Below are 18515 nucleotides of genomic sequence, written 5' to 3'. Positions count from 1 at the left end.
AATCCCACAAAGAAATCTCATTGTATTCACCGGGCCTGCGTTTGTGAGAATATTGATTTATTTTGAGAGAGAGAGAATCAGCAGTGAGAGGGGCGGGGGAGAGGGAGAAGCAAACTCCCCCACTGAGCAGGGAGCCCAACAGGGTTTGATCCTAGGACCCCAGGATCGTGACCTGAGTCAAAAGCAGATGCTCAACTGACTGAGCCACTCAGGCGCCCCTGAAAGCAAATAAGTTAATACAATTTGCAGCAAAGATTTTAAGAATAAAAAGAAGACTGAAGAAGCTAAGTTGTTAAAAACTATAATCTTTACTTTGTAATCATCAGTATGAACTCAGGACTATTTTTTCCCCCCCAAATATGTTTATCTCCAAGCCTGGAAGTGATAATAAGCCCGTAGTAATGAACTTGTAGTGCCCAGATTCTAATCCGAAAATTAACATTTCCCACGAAAAAGTGCCAGCACTCCCTGGGGAAACAGCTGATTCCAGCTCTGGGAAAGGAAGTACAGAAGATAAGCCTGGGACCTCCTGTGCCTGAAAGTAATGGAGGTGTCAACTGATGGGGTCATGTCACTGCACCAGAACTCGAGAGGCTCCCGCCAATCAAATGGGGAGGAGGGCCGTGTGGACATCAGCAAGGAGAGTGACTGAAGCCAGCGGAAGCACATCCCTAAACATCAGTGAAACCATAGCAATAATTAACATTTTGGGCCACCACCTTTGGAAGTTGCTAGAACACCAGTGCATCCTGAAAATAAATTAAAGGAATCAGTCACACATTTCACCTTTCTTGTATGGGATGTACTTCAGGAAATCCAAACAATTGTTTTTTAAACTCTTTAGAATAGTCACTTCTCATAAATGCAGGAGAAATGATTGAATCACACACTTGCCACTTTTGCTGCCCGCTTTGATTTAAGGAATCTCAACAAGCATTAACAGCTGCTAAAACCATTAGGTGAAAGGTTCGAGTGGAGGTGACAAGTGCTCCTTATCCCTGCCAACGAAGTAGTCTTGCCAGAAAAAAAGAACTTGAATCTATCTCATCAGGGAGGACAGCCAAATCCAGAATGCAGGAACTTCTAGGGACTCCATTTCCATAACAAACAGAGGGCATAGGGGAGAAAAGGGGAAGCTTAAAAATTCAGAGGTTTAAGAGAGATCTGTTACATACAATATTAATTGCATTGGAATAACAGTGGTATTATGGTTAAGATCTATTTGATACGTAACTCCTTAAGAGCTACATATCAAAATATTTACAGGAGAAGTGGTAGGACTAGGGTTTGCTTTAAAGTGATCCACCCCTTTGGGCGCTTGAGTGGCTTAGTGGGTTAAAACTCTGCCTTCGGCTCAGGTCATGATCTCAGGGTCCTGGGATCGAGCCCCATATTGGGCTCTCTGCTCAGTGGGGAGCCTGCTTCCCCCTCTCTCTGCCTGACTCTCTGCCTACTTGTGATCTCTCTGTGTCAAATAAAAAATAAATAAAATAAAGTGATCCACCCACCCTACTCCCGTCCCAGAACAAGTAGTCCAGAAGAGAAGGAACCCTAGGGGAAAGGTGGTAGTGGATGAAGCTGGGTTTTGTTGGGTACACAGGAGTTTGTTGTACTGTTCTTCTCTGCTTCTGTGTTTCATTAAAATGTCCATAGGAAATATTAGCGGCAGGAGTTCCCTTTGCAGGGACAAGGTGGTGATGAGTACCTTAAAAATGGAATCCCTGTTACTGACTAGGAGTCCGCGTGTGTCCTCTTGTATCCTCTGGGCCTCTAAGCTCTCCCAAGATGACACCAGGAAGAGCTTCTGAAGTGGAGGTCTTGGCTTCTTACCCCACTGCCCTGGGGCAAATGCATTAACAGAATGGGATGTCTGGTTGCCTAACTACCACGATGGACCAGAAAATGTCAATTCTTCTCTCCACCTCTGTGGTTGAGAATGTTGGACTACAAAGAGAATATTTGCCAAAAAAACCCACATTTCCTCCAGGGTACTCCTGTAAACGTAGGGTGTATTTTATTTCATGAGAAAGAGATATTTAATTTTTTAAAAATTAGACTTTCATTTACCCCCCCAAAATGAAATAATTCAATATGAATCTAACAAAGTATGTGCTCCATGTAAAGAAAGTCTGTAAAACTGATGGCAGAAGTCAAAGAGGATGTAAATAATGGAGAAGTTTTCGAGGCACAGGGATAGAAAGACTCACTATTGTCAAGATGTCACTTCTTCCCAACTTGGTGTATGGTTTCAGTGTGGTCTCCTTCAGAATCCTAGCCAGTTATTACTGATTCTGAGGGTTTTTTTTTTTTCTAAAGAACTTATTTGAGAGAGATTGAGGAGGGGCAGAGGGAGAAGCAGGCTCCCTGCTGAACAAGGAGCCCAATGCAAACCTTGATCCCAGGACCCTGGGATCATGACCTGAGCTGAAGGCTTAACCCACTGAGCCACCCAGGCGCCCCTGATTCTGAGTTTATATACAGAGGGGAAAGACTCAGAACAGCCAACACAGTGTTGAAGAGCATTTGGAGGACAGACACCAAAGAGCAGTTCCAAGACGGTGTAAGCTACAGTCATCACCACAGTGTGATACTGGTCAGAGAATAATAGATGTATCAGTGGAACAGAATACACAGTCCAGAGATGGACCCATAAAAATCGTAGTTTGATCTTTGACAGAGGAAAGGTGGTTCAATGGAGAATGGATCATCCTTTCAACGAATGGCTCAGAACAAGTGGACATTTGCAGGCAGAAATTCAAGTCAGTGACCTTACACTTCTCATAAAAATTAACTCAAAATGGATCATAGACCCAAACTGTTAAATTTCTAGAAGGTAACCTCGGAGAAGATGCAGGTGACCTTAGGTTTAGTGATGACTTTTTTAGATATAGCACCGAAAGCACGATCCATTAAAGAAAAAATTGAGAAATTGGACTTTATAAAAATACTTCTCAGTGAAAGACGCTAAGAAAGGAGACCAGCCACAGACTGGGAGAAAGTCCTTATACCCCACAGAGTCCTACAAGAAACACTAATATGATCCAGCATCGTTCTCCTTGGTATTTACCAAACTGAACTGAAACCTCTCCGCCCGGAAACCTGCACACGGATGTTTGTCCTAGCTTTATTCATATTTGCCAAGACTTGGAAGCAACCAAGAAGTCCTTCAGCAGGTGAATGGGTAAGTAAACAGGTCCATCCAGACAATAGAATAGTACTCCGTTCTAAAAAGAAATGAGCTATCAAGCCATAAAAGATGTGGAGGAAACTTAAACACATCATTCTGAGTGAAAAAAGCCAATCTGAAAAGAAAAAATATTCTGATTCCAGTTCTGGTATTTTGGAAAAGACACTACTATGGAGACAGTTGGAAGATGAGTGGTTGCCAAGAGTTGGGGAGAGGGGTGGGTTGAGTAGGCAGAGCACAGGATTCTTAGGGTAGTGAAATTAGTCTGTATGATACTGCAATCATGGGGACACATCGTACACTCGTCAGCACCCGGAGATTGTACAGCATCAAGAGTGGGTGTCTATGTAAACTATGAGCTTCACTTAATGCATCAGTAATGGCTTGGATCCCTTGTAACAGATGTAGATGTTAATCATGGGAGAAGGGGCAGGGCACCTGGGTGGCTCAGTGCGTTAAGCGTCTGCCTTTGGCTCAGGTCATGATCTCAGGGTCTTGGGATCAAGCTCTTGCCTCTCTGCCTACTCTGATCTTTCTGTCAAATAAATAAATAAAATCTTTAAAAAATAATAATAACAATAATAATGGGAGAAGAAGGCAGGACTATACGGGAACCTCTGGTAATCCTGCTCAATTTTCTTTAAACCTAAAACTGGAGAACTATTTTTTTTAATTAGAAAATTTAACCTTCTAGGCAAGTCACTTATAATAGTGCTTTGAATTACGTCTGTCTTAAAAAGTCTTGTTCTTTGATTTTAGAATGGCTTAGATCTGATTCTTCTGAACAGATTTTTTGTTTGTTTGTTTACTGGAAAATTACTGTTGATTGAAGCTGCTGATAGTTCTAAATGGTTCTTGTAGAATAAGAAACAAGCTTTCAGGGCGCCTGGGTAGGTCAGTTGGTTAAGCATCTGCCTTAACTCAGGTCATGTTCTCAGGGTCCTGGGATTGAGCCCCACGTCGGGCCCTCTGCTCAGAAGAGCCTGCTTTTCCTTCTGCCTCTCCCCATGGCTCATGCTCTCTCTCTTTTTCTTGCTTTATCTCAAATAAGTAAAATCTTAAAAAAAAAAAATCTGCTTTCAAAACTTCACTCTGATCTTTTTTTTGTTTTGTTTTAGAAATTACATTTTCATTATTCCAGTATGCCACCACCCTGACAAATTTGCAATTTTGAGATCAAAGTGTGCAAAATTTTGAGTTGAGGAAAGGCGGCTTTTTTGTCCATCTTCATTTATGTCAGCAGATAATAAATGGCTCCTCTGTTTTCTCTTAGCTGCCGGGCTCATGCACACATTCAATGCCCACGCTGCCACTGATATCACGGGCTTTGGAATTTTGGGTCATGCGCAGAACCTGGCCAAGCAGCAGAGGAACGAGGTGTCCTTCGTGATCCACAACCTTCCTGTCCTGGCCAAGATGGCTGCTGTGAGCAAGGCCTGTGGAAACATGTTTGGCCTCATGCACGGGACTTGCCCGGAGACATCAGGTACAAGGATCCTGGGCCCAGACCTGAGGATTAAACTAGCGAGGCTAACGGAAAGTCCCCTGACAAGGAGGAAGCCAAGTACATGAGCACGACCCCACTGTGTGTGAGGTCAGTGCTGGCAGATAACCTAGGCCTTCTTCACACGAATGTCCTCAGCTTCCCTGGGGGCTGTAGGTCACCCGACTCCTGCCCGTCTGTGTGTGATCCGGCGGCATGAAACTCCGTGGCTTTTTTGGTGACAGGACAGGAGGGAGGGAGAATATGGGGAAATGAGTCCTTCCTCGGCTTTCCTAGGAAACTTAGCATTTGAATGAACTGTGATTCCCTATAGGTTACATTGAACATGCTATTTTTTTCCTTGAAGAAAATGTCCAAAATTGCTATTTTAAGAATGAGGTAGTATGTGATGTCTCCAGAGTGCCCTTTACCTGGACTCTTGTATTTCGCTCTGGATATCCTCCCACTCTTTTCGATTTTTCATATTTCTCTTTTCTTTCAAACTTCATAGTTTCCCTGCCCTAACAAAGCAGTGAAATCATCTGGGGATTTAAAAATACCAGTGCCTACACCTGACCCCCAGGAAACCTGACTTTGGCAGTCTAGGGTGGGCCCGGTGCGCAGGAATTCTATCCGTGCCTCAGTGGGCTTCTGGGGGTACAGCCAGAGGCGAGACCACAGAGCTCTGCCCACCCGCCAGCTAGGCAGGCCTGCGCTTTGCCTATAGGCTTCCCACGGCCTCTGTCCAGGAGCCTGCAGTTTCCTGTCCTTAAAACAACAACAAACCAAAATCCAGTTTCTAGTAAGAAAGTTCCAGGCAGGCAGTGGGAACTGTTGGTTCCGCATCTGGCTAGAACAGTGTCCACCACCTAGTGGGCCTGGAATAAGTGTTGAATGAACAAACAAATAGTACCATCAAATTCCTTTTGTTTCCTTTACTCAAAAATGAGAAGTTTCTACTTTTTGATAAGTATAGATCTATATTTTTTCCTGATTGTATTATTTCTACTTAAGAATACATAAAATTTTCTGTCCTAGCTAGCGACATTGTGGTGAAGGCTTTTGTAACATATTTTATGCTTTTGCTCTTTTGGAGGCAACAGAGCCAGTGACAGGACCTTTAGTACTTTGAGACATACACCTCTTCATGATCTTAACTTTTAAGTTAAAAAAAAAATACAGAAAAGTCTTTTTTTATAAAAGGAGGAATCCACGTAGAAAATCAAGTCAAAAAAGAAAAGTTCGTTTTCGGTTTTAAGTACTTTTAGTGTGGGAAGAAGAAAGTAGCTACCACGTGTGTTACTGAGCCCTCAGACCCCTCACTCGTGCACGATGTTCAGGGATTCACGAGGTCATTTTCAGAGTTTAAGGTTCACTGCATGTGTTCCTCTAATAGAGTAAGCTGTTCACCAGGAAGCCGCACATTGCTCTACCGTGTCATCAGCGAAAAGTCTGTTGACTGAAAAGGGTGGCTCACTTAGAGGCAGAAACGGGTTGGTGGCCAGCCGGCGGTGGGGGTGGATGTGCCCTGGAAAGCCAGCAGCCCAGAAACCACCAACAGGGCATCCCAGTAGACGATGATCCTTTCTCTCTCTTTTTCCCTTTGCCAGGAGGCCTCCTCATCTGTTTACCGCGAGAGCAAGCCGCCCGGTTCTGCGCAGAGATCAAGTCTCCCAAATACGGGGAAGGCCACCAAGCATGGATTATTGGGATCGTGGAGAAGGGCAACCGCACGGCCAGAATCATAGACAAGCCCCGGATCATCGAAGTCGCACCGCAGGTGGCCACTCAGAACGTGAACCCCACCCCGGGGGCCACCTCTTAATCTCAACCCAAGTAGCTCTTTGGTTTTGTTTTTAAATAGATCTATTTCCTTTTTCATCGTTTCAATTAAAGACTATAAACGGCCACAAAAAAAATCTCATTGTGTCTACACATCTGGTGACCTTAGGTCGATTTGTGAGTGGATGCAATTAATAAAATAAAATCCATCGCCTTTTTTTCCTGTTACATTAACTGAAGATGCACCTAATCTTGAGGCAGCTTCTGAGTTGAGAATTATATTGTTATCCAATACTGTTGATTCATTTTGAATCTTTAGACACTTATCTCTTGCCGCATAGGCTCTTTTTAAAGGTGCTTTCCCGTAGCACAGACATGCCCGTCGTGGTGTCAGATAGCAGTTGGTGTCTTTCCATTTTGTGCGTATTTATCATTCTCGGTCTGGTCTTTTGTAAGTGTCTTGGATGGTATTCTGAAAAGATGGAACTGGTAAGTGACACATTGGTATCCCATGAGTGAGAGGGTTGCATGGTTCCTTCTAGTCCTTGCTTTGTAAAGCCCGGTCTCCTCATTCAAGAGTGTCTCTTTTGACCCAAGACATTTCCCCAGTAGTGTATTCAGTTCAGCAAGGCAAGTGCTTAACTCTGCATGGAAAGCACTTTGAAGACAAAAAAAGAAAGCTAGTTTCTTTTTTTGTAGCCTTCCTAATATTTACAGTAATACTATTAACTGTTTTCTTTATGGACAGCAAGCAAGGATCCTTTTACTGCAATGTAATTAGATGTTCGCTCGTGCAACAAGGAATCGGCCTTCCGGAAGGGGGTTTATGTATAATAATACTCCTTTACAATTCAGTCTATAATTAACTACACAAATAATTTTGAAATATAATCAATAATAAAGACTGTTCTGTGGATGGTAGTGGTTACTACATTTTATATTTTGTATAGTGATTTCAGGCCTTTTGTTTTCCTAAACTCAGCAGTTCTTTAGCCGAAATCTTAGCATTATTTTGTCCTTGGCGCCAGTACGTTTTTGTGCACGCTTTTTGTGATCTGTGTTAAAAATCTGCATTGCCAACGTCGCAGCTCGAACTGAAACTTGTTATTCAAATAAATATTTAATTTTTTTTATTGCTCTTGTATAATCAGATGCCCCCTTTAGTATCATTTGAGAAGCGTTGGGAGGGTTTTGGCTAAAAGTACAATTTATTGGGGAAAACTAGATTTTAGTTTTATAAAACTTTTAAGTCTTTCATGGGACCTATATTTTCTTGAATTAAATTTTGTAGTGCTAGAACAAATAGACGATCTAAAAAGGTGTTTATCTGTGTTACTTAAAAACAGAGGCTTCCTTCTATTTTAACCCACTAAACCATAAGGAGGGATCGCAGTTAGTAAGCAGCGCGCTGACTCCTCGAGTGTCCGCCTGAGGGAAGCAGCCGCCGGCCCTGAGAGTCTCTGATGCCTCCTGCGCCCGGGCACCAAAGCCGTGACGACAGATCTTCTTGCCAAAGGAAGCCACCCCTGCGGAGAGGACGCCCCCGAAGAGGCTTCCCTTTGGATGCGCCCTCCGTCAGGAGCCAGAGGGCAGCCTTTTTGCAAGTGTAGCTGGAACTCAAGCCATAAGTACGGTGTGCGGCACCCAAAAGGCTGCTTCGGAACAGACATTTGTTGGACGTTTTCTAGGGATTTATACAGATGTTGGTCCTCAAAAGCTAAAGACCAGTGGTCGACAAAAATAAAATGTGTTGGAAACCTCTGAGTAAGGTGAACAGACTGTTGGGCTTTTTTTTTTTTTTTTCTTTCACTAGTGATGACTAACTGAATTCTTTTTAATGTTGATCGTGTCTTGAATGCTGATTTCCTCGGTGGCAAGCCTGCTGAGAGGAAGGGAGCTAAGCAGATTATGCACCCGAGGAAACCATCTTCATGAAGATTAGTATTTAGAAAATGCTGGGTACATGGTGGTCTGGATAATTCGAGTGATCCTGAGGAGGAAGAACAGGTCTCTAAAGCGGGATTTCCCAGAGAGCATTCCAGATCACCTCCCTTAGCATCAGCTGAGGCTGCTTGTCCCAGGCACATTTTCCAGTCACACCACAGATGTGCAGTCCGAGCTCGGGTGGTCTAGGGAGTCTGACTTGGACACACACCCCACGTGGCCGAGCGTACTGAAGTTAGGTACCAAGGGCCAGGACAAGGTACCAAGGAGGGACGGACAGTGGAGCTGCTGTCACAGTACACTTGTCCTGGAAGCGTTCTTGCCCACTTTGACCACTCTGGCAGTTGACATCTGGGCCCAACAAAACACACAAAAAACCCCATGTTATTTTGGAAGTTTCTTGAATCCAGTGATGCATCTTTGACTTCTAGCAATATCTGTGTAAGGTATCTTAAAATTTGGTGAGTAGTTAATAGACAATTATTTGGCTTCCTGCTAGTACTTTCAAACTTCACATTGATCTCAGGATAGTGATTTATTTTCTTTAAATCCTATGGCATAGCTGCACCCAAAAATACAACTTGTTAAAATGCACCGAATTTTTTACATACAGTCTGAAAAGGTGGGGCCCTGGTGAGCTCAATCATCCTTCGGGCCACAGGAGTGACTTCCCAAGAATATCCAAGCTTAGCTTGTTATTTGCACAGGCTGTGTGGAAACATGGACTGTCCGGTAATTTTTTTTCCAGGAAGAGACTAAAATACTGTGTAAGCAATATGTACTTTTTGGGCAATATTTTTTGAATTAGTACTCTAGTCTCCCAAGCATGCCTTATGATAAATAAATGTGAGTGTTTAAGTTCTGATTTTAGATGAATGAGCCAGCAGTTTCAATCTGAATTTAGCATTGCCTTTAAAAGAGTTAAATCTGAATTCTAAGTTTTACAGTTCTGCATAAAGAGAGACAGAATAGCTATACTATTCTACTACTACTATATTTTCAGAAGTAGTAAAGCAAGCACAAATAACGATGCTTCAGATAATTGTCATGTGTTTGCATGTGTGTGTGTACATAGATCTGGATTTCTCTCTACCTACGTCCCTGAGCTGCTCATTTCACATGCTCAGATGAACGTCTTTCTCTAGATGAAGTATTGGTGGCACAGATAATATAATTTATTTTCAACCGTAAGTTGTACCTTTTCTCATGAGAAGTTGACACATGAACAATTGCAATTTTTGAACCTGCCAAGGTACACAGGGAAAGCCAACAGATTCAAAAACAATTCCTTAAAGTGAAGTGTAGGGAATAGCATTTTGCCTCTGGTTGAGTCTGTCTTGAACCTAAATGTGGCTCAACCTCGTGAACCATAGTCTCGCTTGGTCTTCCTCAAGTGAAATCATTGGTGGGACAGGGTGCCCATGGATGTCTAGATCTGCTCAAGAGTCGCAGAATCCAAGCCTCCCGGTTGCTTTGGGCAGGTCCGTGGACATTGCGGGGGATAGTTCCCAGGTATGTTCTCTGTAGGGTTTCTTGTATTTCCTATTTTTAGGTTCATCAATATTTGATCTCTGACTTGGTACACAGTGGGTGTTTCTAGTGGTTTCTGATTGTCCTTCCCAGTCCTGTTGCTTGTGGAGGGAAGCTCCTGCTTGGGAGGCTGGCATATAATGAAGCCTGCCAAAACTTTGTGGAAGGAAAGAGAAAATTCCCCGTACTAGCGATCTGGTTGCAGAATAGCCAACATATTTTTAATCTGTATTTCAAGAACAAAAGCAAATGCGTCTAGAGGTTCATTGAGACCTATGAAATAGTGAGTTAGTATAATGTCTTCTATTTTGCCTGGTTAGTAGAGAAGAATGATATATAGTGGTTCCTGGAGCATGGCCCCACTTTGGTCCATCTAAATAATTAAGAAAATTATAGTAGTCAAGCCCTACCATGCTCATGCTGTGCTCCCCACGAGTACAGCTACCATCTGTCACCACTATTAAAATAATGACTCTATTCCCTCTGCTGTTCCATTCCTCCCGGTATCTTACTTTTCCACCACCGGACGCTCGTACCCCTCCCCCCCATTGTCCTTCACCCACTTTGCCCATCCCTGCACTAGTCTCCCCTCTGGCAACTGTCAGCTCTCTGTCTTTATGGGTCTATTTCTGCTTTTTGTTTGTTTTTAAGATTCCACATATTTAAAAAAATAGATTATACATATAAGTGAAATAATAGGGTACAGCTTTCTCTGACTTAGCAGAATACCCTCTAGGTCCGTCCATGAACTCCTATTTTTAAGTTTTAAGTAAAAAGCTAGATTCTGTTTCTAGCACATTAAGAAATAACACAAAGAAGGGGTGCCTGGGTGGCTCAGTGGTTAAAGCCTCTGTGTTCGCCTCGGGTCATGATCCCAAGGTCCTGGGATTGAGCCCCACATCAGGCTTTCTGCTCACTAGGGAACCTGCTTCCTCCTCTCTCTCTGCCTGCCTCTCTGCGTACTTGTGATCTCTGTCTGTCAAATAAATAAATAAACACACACACACACACACACACACACACACGAATCAGATACATCTATAAAGGATTTCTCAAGTATTAGAATGAGACTGTTAACCAGGACTTTAAAAAGTTATCAGTAAAGGGGCACCCTGGTGGCTCTGTTGGTTGGGCATCTGACTCTTGGTTTCCATTTAGGTCGTGACCTCAGGGTCATGGGATCAAGTCCCACATTGGGCTCAGCACTTAGCAGGAAGTCTATTTTGGATTCTCTCCTTCTCCCCCTTCCCTACTCCACTCTACGGGTGCATGAGAGTCTCTCTCTAATAAATGTATAAATCTTAAGAAAATGTAAAAGTAAAATTAAATAGCCATTATCCACCTTAGTGAGTCAAATCAGTCTAGTAAATCCACTTATAGTAAGTTTGTGGGGTGCTTAAAATCCAGATGACATTTATTTCTGTTTCCCAACTTTTATTTTGAGCAAGTTTAAGTAAAAACTAACAAAATAGTACAACAGACACTTCTAGAAATGTTAAGGTGCTGATATCCTACCACACCTGCCTATGTAGAACATATGCACACAGACACACACACATATGGACATACACATAAACATTCCTTTGTTTTGGTAGAGTCACTGTCATAAGTAAACTGCAGACATTGTGACACTGCCAAGTGGCGGGTGGGGGAACATCCCCAGACGATCAGATGATTTCAGGCGATCAGAGTGCCGTGAATCTAGCCACAGCATTTCCATGGCAGATTTTATAGTATGTGAGAACTTCTGGATATAAAATCACGGAGGTAAGGAGCGCCTGGATGGCTCAGTGGGTTAAAACCTCTGCCTTCGGCTCAGGTCATGATCCCAGGGTCCTGGGATCGAGCCCCGTGTCCGGCTCTCTGCTCCGTGGGGTGCCTGCTTCCTCCTCTCTCTCTGCCTGCTTCTCTGCCTGCTTGTGATCTCTCTGTCAAATAAATAAATAAAATCTTAAAAAAAATCACTGAGGTAAGCTAAACTAAGAGAAATACCAAATGAGAGGTGCAGCTTTAAAACAATTGGTATAGGGACACCTGGGTGGCTCAGTCGGTTGGGCATCTAAGAGTTCAGCTCGGCTCCTGATCTCAGGGTCATGAGATGGAGCCCTGAGTCTGGTCTGCACTCAGCAGGAAGTCTGCTTTTCTCCTCCCTCTCCCTCTTCCCCTCTCCCACTCATGTTCTCTGTCTCTCTAAAATAATCTTTTTAAAAAATTGGCATATACTTATATATTTCTATATATATATATATATATATATATATATATATATACATAGTCACATATATAGTTAGTTTTACATAATATATACATATATAGTTGTGCAGAGTGTTTCTTCTCAGTTACTATATCCTAGACATAACTTCCTATCATTTTCTATCATAATTCCCAATCATAGATCACAGAAATATCCCCATTCATGTTAACCCTAATGTAGTTTTTTTTTTTTTTTTAAGATTCTATTTATTTATTTATTTGACAGAGAGAGATCACAGGTAGTCAGAGAAGCAGGCAGAGAGACAGGAAGGGAAGCAGCCCCCTGATGCGGGGCTCAATCCCAGCACCCTGGGATCACGTCCTGAGCCCACGGCAGAGGCTTTAACCCACTCAGCCACCCTGGCGCCCCTCTAGTTTTCCATTGTATGACTGCAAGATACTCAGTTGCTGAAATATAGATAAATACTGAAGATATTCCCAAATGTCTCCAGTCCCTTCACCTTAAGTTGTGTTCAGTGCTAATCCTTGGAATGTTGAAAACCTTGTTATTGTACATCCATACCCTAGCTACTAAGATTTGAGGATTTTTGAAGTTTATGTAAGTAAACTCTACACCCCATGGGGCTTGAACTCATGACCCTGAGACAAAGAGTCACATGCTGCTTAGACTGAGCCAGGCTGGTGCCCCAAGATCTGAGGATTTTAGAAGTAGCTATTTAGGATGCCTGGGTGGCTCAGGCAGTTAAGCATCTACCTTCAGCCCAGGGCTTGATCCCAGTGTCTTGGGATCCAGTCCCTTGTCAGGCTCCTTGTTCCAACTGTATATGAATGGAGAAAAATACATGGGATTTTCACACAAGTTTTCTCCTGGAGAGCAGGAGCATGAGTGAATTTTAGTTTTGAAAAATTCTTTCTCTAGTTTCAATTTTTCTACAATGCCTATGTATTACATTTGATCACAAAACATCAGACCTTAAATACACACACACACATATTTTAAAAAATATATATATATTTTAAAGTTTTATTTATTCATTTGAGAGTAAGTGAGAGAAAATACAAGCGGGTGGAGGGGAAGAGGCAGAGGGAGAAGCCGACTCCCCACTGGGACCCCAGGATCAGGACCTAAGCCAAAGGCAGATGCTTAACTGACTGAGCCACCCAGATGCCCCAAACATATGTACATATATGAAGATTATAAATGCCGAGCTGGAATATACACACAAGGGGCCATGGAAGGCGGAACATACAGCAGGACTGACAGGTCTCTTCATTCCTGGGCAACTTGAAATCGGGACCATTAACCCTGCTTCCCCCCAGCAGAGTCTCCTGGTGCCTGTCTCCCTCTCCTCTGGCCGCACACACGCCTTGGGGAGAAGTTCCGCCTGCAGCTTGCCTGCCCTTGCAAGAATTTACTGTCTTTCTCGCCAGCTAAGCCGTGAACGCTCTGCTCACAGGAAGGGTGGCTGTCCACTATTTTCCTCTACTTTGCAGACAGCCCTGCACAAGTGAGGTGCTCAAGGAGTGTGCGAAGGTTTGTGGGTTAATTTTTTCTCCCTTCATGCTAGGTAATTTACCGCAGGCCTCCTGACATGTCTCAACCCGAACAATTCTGTAAGTGGTAATTTTATCTTTTCATCTTCTGCTGGATTCATACATATGTATCTTTGAGGTTCAAGTTCATGCTGAAAGATCACGAATTTGGGCAGCGCACACCCTGTCAGTCCCTCAGATTAGTTTTAATTATGGCTGATACCGGAAACAGGCTCAGAGAAAATACACTTGTGTCTCTTTGTGTGGAAATGATTTATAGAAAGCTTGTCTCATAGCTACAACACATAGCTTAATTAGATTTGTGCTCCTAGAATTAGATTTATCCTGTTATTCTTAAATTATTTTCATGTGAGAAGACAATGATCTTTATGGGACAGATTCTGAAATTATAATTCGGGTCTAAAGGAATGGAAATGAGTAGAGTGTGTGCCTGGGTACATGTGTGTTGTTTTTTTCCCCTTCCTTTCCTCCAATGTTTTTGTTTCTTTCCTCCCTCTCTGTTTCATCACAAAATACCAGAGATCAGTGGTGCTCAGCAGAAAGGGAGTGGGGGTAGTCAGATGTCGTCACCTGGAGAGATTTTTTTTTGGGGTTTGAGGGCTCACCCAAATAATCCAGGATGATTTCATCTTGAGATCCTTAATCATACCCACAAGGACACTTTTTCCAAACAAGGTCACTTTCACCCTTTTTGGGGGTTAGGCCATAAACATACTTTATATTTTTTTGTGGGTGGGCATGGGTTTTGAGGGGCGAGGTTCAGGAATTCTGTTTTGAGATGTCTGTTAGACGATGTGGAAGCAGGGTCTGGAATCCTCTGGAGAGTTCAGGCCAAAGATATAAATTTGGGGATCATCAGTTCACAGGAGGAAATTAAAGTCACAAGATGGAGATTACTGGGGAAACCGTGTGTATACAAAGAGCTGTCAAAGGAGCCTGGAGGTGAGGGAGACCCAGTGAAGGAGGCTGAGAAGGAACAGGGAGGGAAGTTGCACATGTGTTTTGCTGAGTCCTGTGATGCTTGGGGTGTACTAAGCTTCAAAATGAGAATCCACCTTTGGGTACACCACATGGTAATCGCTGGTCAACTTTGACCGGCACTTTGGGTGGAATGGAAGATTGACTGGCTTCCAAAGAAAAGGAGAGGAGAAAAAGTGGAGACAGGGAATGTATCCAATTTTTTCAAGCTTTGCTGCAAAAAGAATGGAGAAATGTGTGAGTGAGAGCTGGAGGAAATGGTATCACCAGGGAACCTCCAAGAGATGCAGTGCTAGCAGTAGGCTTCTATGCTAATGGTGGAAGAGGGGATCCAATAGGGTTGAAAAGAAAGGAGAATCGCTTGAACAAGTTCTGGAATAGTCAAGACAGGAGATGGGGTCACTGCCCAAGGGGTGGGCTGGCCTTCGCTGGAAGCGCTGAACTGCCCCCGTAGCTGAGACAGTCCAGGATGGGGAGAACTGCAGGGAATGGCCAAGATGCTGGCTTCTGTTTGATGCACGAATGAATCTGACCAGCTTTAAACCTTGCTGCTAATTACTGGGATACGATCATCTCTTCTTCTCAGGAAAGAATGGCATGTTTGAATCTGGGATTGATTGCAATTTCTCCTTCATATAATGAAAGAGTTTTGGGGCACCTGGCTGGCTCAGTTGGTGGAGCATGAAACGCTTGGTCTCCAGGATGTAAGCTCTGGCCTGAGCTGGGTGTAGAGATTACTTAAAAATAAAATCTTTTAAAAATGGTCATAGGTGTGCACAACTCTTAAACAATTTAATTCAAGTTTCTTTGGTCACGCTCATTTGTTTTTAGCTGCTCAAATATGGCTATTGTTAAAAAATCATTTTCTTTAACTTCTTACACATCTGGGGAGAAGTATCCCTCAGATGGTTTTGAAAATCGTTGTGTTTCAGTATTTGTCTTCAAGGTTACTTTCAGTGTTTGGGGAAACCAAGCACATTGCTTGAAGAGGATTTTGCTTGAAGGTGATTTTGAAGTGATCTTCAAAAGTCCAACTGCAATAAGAATAAATGCCAAATGCTGAAGGAGAAAGAAATGATCATTCTTGTGATAATGTTGGTTTCCTTTACTGTTCCATTTCAAATGTTCTCAGATATTTCTATTTTAATAGCACAATTATTAAAGACGTGTACTTAAGGAATTTCCAAATAATCCAAATCACTGTTTTTAAAACTGGGAACATTCATCAAATTACCTACGGAGAAATTATTGTTCTAATTCCCCCATGGAATCTTCAATGAGACATTTTAAACCCATCATCCTTTAATTTAAAAGAGGCAGACAATAATTGGAAGCGTTCAAAGATTTCCTTCATCTCTCTGAACAACCATCCACTTAAACCAGCTCACAGTAGAGTGGCTGGGATTTTCACACACTTGTAAAACGAGGTATTTGGGGGGAACATTAAAACTACAGGTGTAGGTAGTCTCATCTCACTGTCTTTCCCATTGGTCAGGGAAGTCAAAAACTTTCAGGGCCTGTGTGGGTAAATGCCTTGACCTTGAAATAATCGGGGTTGGCCTGAATTGAATTTACATTTGTAGTGCCCACTTTCCACCAGGCGAGGGCGGTAAGGACCCACAGAGTCACCCATGCCTGCTCCAGGAGCCCTTTTTCTCAGGAGCAGAAAGATGGAGAATCTCTTTGCTGTACCTACCAAAGTCCAGATACTTCACTTTAAACTATGATAAACAAAAGCTCCTCTCCTGAAAACCCTGGCAGCCCAGTCACCGAGTTCAGGATCAGGCTCCAGCCCTGGGATGATCAATTTGTGGGCGATGAGGTGAAGAACTAAGGGCAAAGGCCCAGGATATTTCTGTCAACCTAAAAAAATCTGAGAGTCTGGGTGGGGAGGAATCATGGATAAAGGATAGAGAACCCAAAGATGAAGGCCAAAGGGCTGGCCTTGCTCTGGATGCTGATGACTGTTTACCCGGCCTCAGACGAAATAGCAGCTAATAAACTAATTTCTGAGTCCTGGCCTGCTTTTCTCCGTGAGTATGGCAGTTTCACCACATTACCTAAAGACATCCCTTCAGAAACTATACCATGTTTAGGGGCATCCAGGTGGCTCAATGCGTGAAGTGGCTGGCTCTTGATTTCAGCTCAGCTGGTGATCTTAGGATCTTGAGATCCAGCCTGGCCTCTGGCTCAGCACTCAGCATGGAGTCTGCCAGTTCCTCTCCCTCTGCTCCTCCCCTGCTTTCTCTCTCTCTCCCAAATAAATAAATAAATAAATAAAATCTAAAAAAAAAAAAAAAGAAAAAGAAAGAAGATGTTTATAAAGTGAGACATTCTGGAAGTTACTCTTTAAGACAAAGAAATTATGAGAAAAATGAGGGAGAGGAAAGAAACAGTGAGATGCTGTGTCAGTCACCTGCAGAGACTAGATGGGAAAGATATTTCAGAAAGAATTTCTAGTTCTTATAGCTATTATGGACAACAGTATGGAAGGTCCTCAAAAAATTAAAAATAGAACTATCATATGATCCAGGAATCCCACTGGATTCCAGTTCCAAAGGAACTGAAATTAGATTTCAAAGAGATATTTGCACTCCTACGTTCATTGCAACACTTTTCACAAGAGCCAAGATATGCCAACAACCCAAGCGTCTGTCATCACGTGAAAGGATAAAGAAAATACGGTAGACACACACGATGGAATCTGATTCAACCCTGATTAGGAAAGAGATCCTGCCATTTGTGACAACAAATGACATTGTGACAACATGGAAGGAGCTTGAGGGCACAATGCTAAGCAAAATAAGCCAGTCACAGGATTAATACTACCCGCTACCACTTACAGGAGCAATTTAAGAGTGAAACTCACAGAAGCAGAGAAAATGGTGGTTACCAGGGGTGGAGGGAGGGGAGAGCGGAGAGGGGATGGTTTAAGGCTACCAAGTTTCAGGTGTGCTAGGGAAATGGTTCTGGAGATCTACAATACAGTAGAGCGTCCGTAGCTGCATTCTCTACTGAAAATTTGCTAAGGGAGTAGATCTTATGGCTGTGTCCTTACCACATGCACACGAAATAATGAGGGCAAGAGTCTGGGAAGGAACTCAGAGAGGTGATGGACGTTTATGACCTTGATGATGGTGGCCGGAATCCTGTGTACTTGTCCGTGAAGTATTTACACTGTTGGAAAAAGAAGAAAAAGAGCCAGAGACAGAGAAGGAAAGAAAGGGAAGAAGAGAAAAGAAAAGAAAGAGAGAAAAGAGAAAAAATGAGCGAAAGAAGGAAGAAGGGGTAGGGAAGGGCGGGAAGATGGAGCAAAGGAAGGAAGGAAGGGGGGGGGAAGGGAAGGGAGGAGAAAGGAAGGGAAGAAGGGAGGAGCGTCTGGCTGGCTTGGTTGGTAGACCTCATACCTCCTCACGCTGGGGTCAGGAATTTGACCACCATGCTGGGTGTAGAGATTATTCGAATAATATATTTTTTTAAGATTTTATTTGACAGAGCTCACAAGTAGGCAGAGAGGCAGGCAGAGAGAGGAGGAAGCAGGCTCCCTGCTGAGCAGAGAGCCTGAAGCAGGGCTCTATCCCAGGACCCTGAGATCATGACCTGAGCCGAAGGCAGAGGCTTTAACCCACTGAGCCACCCAGGCGTCCCTAGACTTGTAATTTTTAAGAAAATTTATGATTATATTAGGCTATGTGGATCAGACGTGTTTCACAAAGTCATTTATTTCATGTACCTTTTTTTCCTTTTCTATGAATGCCAATATGTTTCTAGTATTTCACACTGCATTCCCAACAATTTAAACGCATTTTTTGAACAGCACGTTACTTCCAGGGCTGAACATTT

At 43.0% G+C, this 18515-nt stretch overlaps 1 protein-coding gene across 4 annotated transcripts in view; it reads left to right on the top strand.

Moving 5' to 3' along the window:
• The window catches only part of SEPHS1 (selenophosphate synthetase 1), a 30294-nt gene extending 22068 nt beyond the window's left edge, over positions 1 to 8226 (top strand). For 3 of the 4 annotated variants that reach the window (XM_045069108.1, XM_004774879.3, XM_004774878.3), the window contains exons 8-9: positions 4461 to 4673; positions 6281 to 8226. In XM_045069108.1, the coding sequence (XP_044925043.1) occupies positions 4461 to 4673; positions 6281 to 6495 (428 nt within the window). In that variant the 3' untranslated portion in view covers positions 6496 to 8226. The remainder of the gene's footprint in view (positions 1 to 4460; positions 4674 to 6280) is intronic. The other variant, XM_045069109.1, reaches the window with a different exon arrangement.
• The last annotated feature ends 10289 nt before the right edge of the window (positions 8227 to 18515 follow it).

Source organism: Mustela putorius, unplaced genomic scaffold, assembly GCF_011764305.1.
Source record: "Mustela putorius furo isolate JIRA1106 unplaced genomic scaffold, ASM1176430v1.1 tig00003913_pilon_pilon_pilon, whole genome shotgun sequence".
Lineage (NCBI taxonomy): Eukaryota > Metazoa > Chordata > Mammalia > Carnivora > Mustelidae > Mustela > Mustela putorius.
Note: the sequence above shows the minus strand (reverse complement) of the source record. Positions and strands in the feature narration are given on the sequence as shown.